Genomic DNA, 9,122 nt, shown 5'->3' on the forward strand with positions numbered 1-9,122 from the left:
AAAATCTATGCTGTATAAGCTTTATCTCCTATACCACTGATTGTTCAGATACCAGTTTTTGCGATATATCTCCTTTATGTAGGAAACTAAACCCAATAAATTGTGTTACCGGTTTACATACCGATCACATAGCAGTGAAAATCACTTAGATTTGTGCTAATAAAAGGTATATCTTCCATACCTCTGATTGTTTAGATGCGATTTTTTATATAAGTATGTAACTCCTCTATCGATGTATGCAGATGTATTCAAAAGCAGTAATCTGTCAAAGTAAAATTTGCAGATGTTCATGAAAGGTATGAAGCCTTCGGCATAGCCGAAGACAGCGCTGCTCTTACTTGTTTTAAGGCCTGCTCAAACAGGCGCGGTGCGGCACGGTGCGGTATAATCCCGTACGATATGCGGATCCAAATACCATGGCGGTATATGGGAGCACTCAAACAGACGCGGTATTGGAAGTGCGGTACACCGCGGTACAGAACTCTACCGCAGCATGCAGCGTTCACCGCGCGGTATGCGAAGATATATCGTAAGCAGAGTTACAATTTAGAGCTAGAGTTCTACCACATATTTTATCTACAAAAGCGCTATAGATTATAAATTCTACCTTTTTCATGATAAAAAACGTGAGTTTAAAAGTGCTCGTAATACATACGTGATATTCTTTGGTTTTGTTTCTCACAAAGTAAATAAAATAAAGTTGAACTTTTTCGTTTGTTTGAAAAATGTTTTTCAAATCTGGCAATGGAAAATTCACCACCTTCTTTTCTTCTCAAATTTATTTCGTGAACCCATCTTCTTTTTTTAAACATATACATAAATTAAGAACTTTGCAGGATAAAACAAAGATGTAGGCATATTCATACATTTTGTTTTCTTCATCGAGAAGTGCTGCTAATAGCAATAATTCGTCCTCAGAGCTTTAGCTGTCCATCGCGAAAATCAGATTTATAATATATGTATAAATTTAGAAGGAGGAATGCGTAGAGTGCCGTTAATTTGAGCTCGTCACATGGCAACAATGTTTCTTGCTAAACCGCACTATACCGCACCGCGCCTGTTTGAGTGCCTTTGCGTATGTCGTTACCGCGTATCGTACGGGATTATACCGCGCTGTACCGCACCGCGCCTGTTTGAGCAGGCCTTTAAATAATATTGAAGTTGTGAGTTTGACTAATAATAAAATAGATATAGCTTTATTAATAAAAACAATAACCACATTTATTTAAAACAACAAAAGTAAATTTTGTGTTAAAAGTAAAAAAAAAGATCCATTCCGTATACGCCTCGCAGACGTAGATTATACTTTTAGGGTTAACCCTTTCAGTACAAAAATTCAACCACTGGTTCTAAAAAATTTTAAATAGGTATACCGGTTAATTTTGGATCGTTCATTTTAAAAATCACATAAAAAAATGTGTAATGCTTTGAGGTTTGCAGTCCTTCAGGGTCCTTTTTAATGGTCAGTGATATCCTAGGTGTTTAAAAAAGAAAGGGATCTCAGCTATTTTTATTTTTTGCTTTCATGAAATATATTTTAAAACTATGAATAATACCTAATAACTTTTCCGAATCTCAATTCCACGGAAATATGGTTAGTATTTTTCAATAGATTATATTACTCACTATCGAGTTTTCTGCCGCTTTTTACTTTTTTGACAAACACGGTCAACTGCAATTGCAGCTTGCACTTTAGTTTGATATATAGCTCAATTCTGTGGTTGCTACAGATCGGCCTAACTAAGTGGTATGACTGAGCACTTATATATAGATACTAAAGGCCTGAACTGCAAAACATAGCGACATGTAACACATCAAGCAAGTTTATATCATGTCGCTTATGCCTGATTGAAAGTGATATATGAAGACATTGCCGAATAAATTCAAATGAAATCATGCATCAAATTTATGCATGTCAACAAAAGGAACACATGCGACATATGCAGCATTATTATTTACATTGTATATACGGGAAGGGATTTTCCGAATTTTGTAAGCTCCTACTATAGTAAAATTTATTAAACAATTATGTAATTAAAAATCTATATACCAACAGTGGGCAAACGTGGCTCTTTAAGCCAAATGCGGCTGTTTGCTTAGCAAAGTGCGGCTCTTTTTACTTTCTCCTTGCTTAGAACATTTTTGCTCTTTTTACTTTTTAAAATACATATTTCATACATATTACACATATACATACAAATTTTACATACATAATTTTACGCAAATCCCTAAATTGAATTTGATGGTTTGGAAGTTGAAATAGTAAAATACGACTAATTAAACTTGTAAGAAATAAGTAATTATTCGTTTAGTCAGTAAACTGTGTCAGGATAAGAATTCAGGATTTGTTTTCTTACGTTTTCAATTTTATACTTTTTACAGGTCTATTCTGCGCTGGTAACATAAATTTTATAACCGGTAATTAAAGTGTCTGTCAATTTTTAAACCTTTTTCGCATTCTGTGCTCTTTTGTAACCGGTAAATTTGGTTACCATCTCAGAAGCTGGTAACAAAATATTGCCCCGCGAAATATGCAATACAGGAATTTCCACAAATCTTCATAGCTGAGTTTCTGAATACTTTCACTGCATTACCAACGCACCTAGAATCGCGGTGACAAGAAGTGGTAACATTTTTTGGTAATAAAATTTTCCGGTCACAAAATCTTCGGTAAAGTGCAGAATAGACCTGTTAATGTAAACAAAATTTCTATCAGCTGTTCGTCTAGTTTGTAAGTTTCTGCAAATTTTCTGTTCGCGTACTATTTTGGATACTTTTCTCTTGTGAGAGAACAGATGATATTTCGTCGGAATTTCGCCGTTGGACATTTTTTACTGGAGATTTTAAACGAACGTACCTATTGACTATCCAACATTTAACAGAATTGTTACGAACGGCTTTAACTGACCTAAAACCAAAGCCAAAGGAATCTTTTGAATTTTCTTTTATATCTATCTTACGTACAATAGAATAATAATAAAATTAATGTTTTTCATTTCTAATAATAATTTTATTTAAAAATAAAGTTTTTGTTTTTTTTATTCTTTTTTGTGGCTCTTTGCAGCATTTAGAACTCTTAGATATGGCTCTTTTCGGCCTCGGCCTTGCCCACCCTGCTATATACATTTTCATACAAGGCAGGATTAAACAGTATTAAAAATATGCTGCAGAAACACAACAGCAAACAACAGCTGAGCTAAGAAGCAATTACATGCTATAACAGTATGTTTGAGATGGAATGGCATAGCAATGCATGAAATTTTTGAAAATGACATTTTAATAGATACGCCGGGAAGAAGTAAAGAAAATACTTAAATTTATATTTTGTTACCTACTTCACCGATTTGAAATCTGAAAACTATACCTTTCATGAGCATGAAATGGTATTATAACTTTGGCCCGATATTTGTAAGTACCAGAGTAAGAAGAGATAGACTCATGAAAATGTGTACTTATGTATGTGATCAGAATATCGAGCTGAGTCTACTTAGGCTTATGGCAACCGAACCTCAGTTGGGTGGCTACTGGCTGAAATGGTTTTACAGATGGCAACTGCAAGCTGGCAACTGAGTTGCTATATTGGCAATTGCATTTTTGTGGTCGCTGCGGTAATAATCGAAGATTGTATACCTACATATAAGGTAAACTTCGTAGCGACGCCCATGCTACCATTAGCAAATTTCCGCATATTCTACAACGCGCTTCATGACCATTTTTGCCATTTTGTATATGCATAACCTGAAGATAATTTAGGTCGGCTGTCTTAAGTGAAGTCATTCTAAAAGCTTACCCAACAAGGACTGAAAAAGTGCTTCCCTGCATGCTTCCTAGAAAAGTGTTTCCTATTTATAATTTACACAGATAAACCTAAGTAAATGTTTATATTACTTAGCATTACAAATAAGATTCAATAGGCATTTTAAGTCTAAATAAAACTATTTGATATGAACCTTACATAAATTCCTTAAAGAAGTATGATTTTTATGAATTAAGAAAGCTTTTTAAAGACCTTCTTCAAAAAGCGTCCTACAAAAGCCCTTCTGAAAGCTCATAATTGAGCACTCCATACAAAAAATGAAGGAGAAAGGAAAAAAAGGCCTTTTGGATGAGATTTTAGATCCTGAAATTACCTTCTGGGTATTACTTATGTATGACCCCACCGCCGTGTACCTGATCAGGAACTTGCACATTTTTGGCATTTGCCTGAAAAAAATTGAGATTTTAAACAAATAAGCTAAACAGAAAGAAGGTAAACTCACCAGATATTCAACATGTTAGAAAAAAAGTTTCGCTATCATTATGACAGAAAGCTTAACCTTTTGTTCGTAGCAAAATCTGCTTAAAATTAGAGAGGTGTCTGCATTGGCCTTCATTAAAAAACCAGGACAACTTTAGTGTGGACCAGGACACCAGGACAACTTTAGTGTGGACCAGGACACCAGGACAATTTGTCTAAATCAGGACAAATCCTGGAAAACCAGGACGTCTGGCAGCCCTATTCTAGATATTGTGTATATCAGTTATGACAGAAATTTTTCTTTCATAAGTGTTCATGCGAACATTTGAATTGATTAATTGTTACCTTCGTTCTCTGAATAATATTCAAGAATATACTATCTATTTGTCAACATTTCAGAACAACGATTATTATCTTAAGGGGTTTCTACGTTTGTTGAAAAGCAAACGCTTTGGAGCCGGAGTCGATTTAGACTCGGAGATTGTGGGCTCTCCGCTGATGCAGCTAACGCCTGAGGCTATAGATTGGCGTACCAAAGGCTTCAACACCCAACCGGATAATCAAAAAACCTGTGGCTCTTGTTACGCCTTCAGCATAGCCGAGAGCATTGAGGGACAAGTATTTAAACGGACGAGACGGGTATTACACCTCAGGTAAGCCAATTCCTTGTACAATATTTTTCACACGTATTTTGAAGCTTATTAACGACCACATTAGCCACGTTTTATCTGAAGTAGGAACCTTTTCCGTGTATGGCACGATTATGTATACCGCTTTAAAAGATGTGTTGCGGAGGGCATATCTCAGGTCCTTTATACTCTCGTTTCAGCCCCCAGCAGATTGTCGATTGTAGTGTTTCGCATGGTAACCAGGGTTGTACTGGTGGATCTCTACGGAACACGCTGAAATATCTACAGGAAACCGGGGGCATTATGCGTGAACAGGATTACAGATATGTTTCGAAGGTAAGAGTACAAAAGGGTTTTCTGGTGCTCAGAGTTTTTCAGGTGTTCAGCGCTTTACACAAAAGCACGCCACTCTAATTGTATTTGGTCTTTTTTATGGCATCCAAGGTAGCGTTTATTGAATGTTGAAAATATCAAAAGCGCTTCTTTTCGCATGGAAACCCTATATTTACTGTTGTTTATATCAGAAACCGATCATAAAGTTTATAATTAAATATATGTAACTTTTTAGTAAACATTTTTTAGTTTTAGTTTTGCTCAGAAAATAAAAGTAATTATTTTTTTGCTTAAAATTTGGAGTTCAGTGCTTTTTATTTTCAATTTAAGTCACTTACAATTACAATTACTCATTGACAGCATTGACGGTTTTTAACATCAGTTGTGTCCTAGACCACCCCCTCTAACTATGGTAACTATAACTTGTATTTTTGAGATTGCAATTAGAATGTTTGATTGAATCAGTGACTTGATTGCATTCAAAATCATTGCAATAAGAAGTGCTTATAATCAAAAGGATTGTAGTCGTGGGCTATATTTGATTGTAGGTTGTAGTTTTTACAATCAGAAAAAAAAACAATCAATTTTGATTGTAATCGTATTAGTAGCACAATCGTTGCAAATTTTTACAGCTCCGCAAAAGTTACGTATTTTTATCCCTAGAATCGAAATCTTTAGTAAAAATATGTATATCTATCCGGTCGAAACCGAAAGTCGGTGATAACACCAAAAGATAGAGCATCCTCCATTTAGTAGGTCACATTTCCCTTCATTTTAAAGGGGTGGAGGGTGGTCTAGGACACCCTGTATAAATTTGTATTGCATACGTAAAGGAATTTTTAAAAGAATCATCATCTGCATTTAAAGTGGTGACCTGAAATTGACTGTAATTTTAATGTGAGCAGGCGGGAATTAAAACGTAAATAGTTTTAAGGCTTTTGCTAACCCCTGCGACCGCAACATATTCGAATAAGTTGCAGGGTCTTACATGTAAATGTTTTGGTACTAAAATGGTATATACATACATAAAACATTTTTCAACTGTGTTTTTTTTTTGCAGAAAGGTGTATGCCAATTTGCCCCAGAGCTTGCTGTGGTAAATGTGACATCATGGGCAATACTACCAGCAAAGGATGAGAAGGCAATTGAAGCGGCAGTGGCGCACATTGGACCAGTACCCGTTTCTATAAATGCAACTCCACGGACTTTTCAGCTTTATAGGTCAGTTTACAAAGTCGGTTTATTTATATTTACCAGGGACGTGAACCGGATGAAAAGTTTGGTCGGTTCGGTTCAGCGGTTCGTACCGTTTTTGCATTTTTGGATTGGTTCGTCAAAGTGGTTTTTTGGCCTTTGAACCGGGGATTCGGCTCGGTTCAACGGTTCGAAAAACAAAAAAATTACGCGCAAGTTTAAGTGTCAAGTGTCAAGTGCAACAACGCGCAAGGTTAAGGGTCAAGTGTCTGTCAAATGAGATGGGTTGCCTTTACATTTGATATTGTCACATGGTAAATAAACATGGTGGGTATTATCATGTGGGTATTACCAAAAACAAAAAAAAGTGGGTACATTTATCTATTGAAAATTGGTTGACACGAACCTTTCAATCTTTATAGAAAGTGGTTCGGTTTTCGGTTCGGATCAAACATTTGTGGAAAATTTTGGTTCGGTTAATGGTTCAGTTAATTAATAGAAAAGAGCGGTTTTCCGGTTCAAAATCGGTTCGGTTCAAAACCGGTTCACGTCCCTGATTTTTACCCTAACGGAAGCAAGTGATTTTTTAAATCAATTAATTGAAAGACTATTTTGAAACAAATGCAGTGAGTAAATGTTTCGAATTTTGATACTCTTTTTACTCAAAGAAACAATTTGTGTTTTGGAAGTATGAAAAGACATCTGTGAAGTGCAGAACGAAAGCGTATTCAAAAAACATACTGACTTTGAAAAGCTTTAATCCAAATACATTTTAAAGTAGTTGAAATCGAATGCAGAGTCGAACAATCGACTTGCTGCTTGCACGCAATTCAAACTGAACAATTGAAAGCACACTCACACGTTTGTGAAGTGCAGAACGTAGGCGTATTCAAACGAAACATACTTACTTTGAAGCGCTTTAAGCCAAATGCATTTTAAAGTAGTTGAAATCAAATGCATAGTCGGATAATCGACTGCATCCTAGGACATCGCCATGTTAAATACAAAAGTTCGTTGCAGGGGAAAAAGTGAGAATTTAAATCAGTTATTATTGAAAATAAAGTACTTTATAAATTACTTTCAAAGTAATTTAATTTCTTGCAGGGTAAGGAGTCCATCAGAGTTCACTTTTGACATTTGTAAGATAAGTTCTGCTGTAAAATTTTAGATAACAGTAAGGGCATCAAAACCCTTTACGAAGTCAAGCACTGCTAAGTTGAGTGACGGTCAAGTAGTCAGCTAAAGTTCATTTAGCTCAGTTTTTAGAGTCGAATCCCTCCCCAGGATTGGGCAGAAACTAGGAGTCATCAGCGATATAATCTCCATAGATAGTGAATGTAAAGATTACCTTTCTGTGGACCTATTAATTTACGACCCGTACTTCGGGTAACAGATGTCCTTATTGCAATTAATTATAAATGTTATATGCTTTTATTAAACCTTTATGAAATCTAAAGATATTACTTTTTGCAGCGATGGCATTTACGACGACGACTCTTGCTCATCAGACACGGTTAACCATGCTATGCTAGTCGTGGGCTACACAAAAGATTATTGGATTCTAAAAAATTGGTGGGGAGAAATGTGGGGAGAAGATGGATATATGCGTTTGCGCAAAGGGAAAAACTTGTGTGGAATTGCCAACTATGCAGCTTATTCCATTATCTAGTATTTTTGAAATTTTATAATCATGCAAATATACACAGTACATAAAAAAATCGTCAAAAACATTTGTTAAAATAAAAGGGGGATAACGATTTATAGAATTTTAGGTGTAAAGATGTTGGAAAGGCAAAAAATTCGTGCTAGATTGCTACGTAGCAAGTTTACATATTCGGTTAATCGATTAACCGAATAGCCCGAGCTCTAGTACATACATATGTATGTAAATGTTTAAAATAAATTGAACAAACAAGCTTATTCAATATGGAACAAAGAACCACTAAACTTAACTTCGGCGGGCACATAACACTGTGGATAATAGCGCAGTCGAGATATTGGTACGGCTAAAGCTGGTACTTTGAAGCGCGGCCGAAGGTCGCCTGCTCAAAAAGGAGTTGTGCGCCCAAAATATTGCGTATGGCATACCCGAATTTCGAAAACTTAAATCATAATTATTTTAATACTGGTACTCAAAATAGTAGTTTTAAAGAAAGGTTGTTAGTTTTTATCAGGGTGGGCAAAAACTCGGAGTTCGAGCGAGCGCGCGAGCAAACTCCTACTCAATGCCTCGCAGACAACGAGGCGCTCGCAGTTCGTACTCGTGGCAGCAATGAGGCGAGGCACGATAAGTTTGGCTCGCTCGCCAAACGAGCGAGCGCTGCTTGTTTGCTCGCGCTCCTATTAAACGAGCGAGGCTGTTGTGTGTTGCCTCGCTCGCAGTGCGAGGCGAGTAGCTGTCTGCATACTCACTCTGCTAGGAAAGACGAGTGAGCGACGAGCGAGCGCTCCGAGTGTACTATACAACACATGCATTTTTGTGCATAAAAATGTGGGAATGTATGTCAATAGATTATGTACGAAAGTATGTTAATAATTGTATGTACATATGCATACATATATGTAAAGTATTATATTAGGGCAGCATTTAAAACAACAAATATAATTGATTACATACATAAGCATAGATTATGGAATGAATTATTTTTTAGAGTTATATTCATACATGTGTACACACCTCACATGCATATTTATATATGTTTGTATGTACGTATTTATGTATATATGCA

General features: G+C 36.0%; 1 protein-coding gene across 1 annotated transcript in view; it reads left to right on the plus strand.

Annotated features, from left to right (window-relative positions):
* LOC118745742 (cathepsin L1) overlaps positions 1 to 8,128 on the plus strand; it is a 56,929-nt gene extending 48,801 nt beyond the window's left edge. Inside the window, exons 3-6 of the mRNA XM_036479381.1 lie at positions 4,637 to 4,890; positions 5,067 to 5,202; positions 6,260 to 6,420; positions 7,867 to 8,128. Of these exons, the coding sequence (XP_036335274.1) occupies positions 4,637 to 4,890; positions 5,067 to 5,202; positions 6,260 to 6,420; positions 7,867 to 8,062 (747 nt within the window). The 3' untranslated portion in view covers positions 8,063 to 8,128. The remainder of the gene's footprint in view (positions 1 to 4,636; positions 4,891 to 5,066; positions 5,203 to 6,259; positions 6,421 to 7,866) is intronic.
* The last annotated feature ends 994 nt before the right edge of the window (positions 8,129 to 9,122 follow it).

This window comes from Rhagoletis pomonella, unplaced genomic scaffold, assembly GCF_013731165.1.
Source record: "Rhagoletis pomonella isolate Grant_MI unplaced genomic scaffold, Rhpom_1.0 Rhpom_scaffold_00009, whole genome shotgun sequence".
NCBI lineage: Eukaryota > Metazoa > Arthropoda > Insecta > Diptera > Tephritidae > Rhagoletis > Rhagoletis pomonella.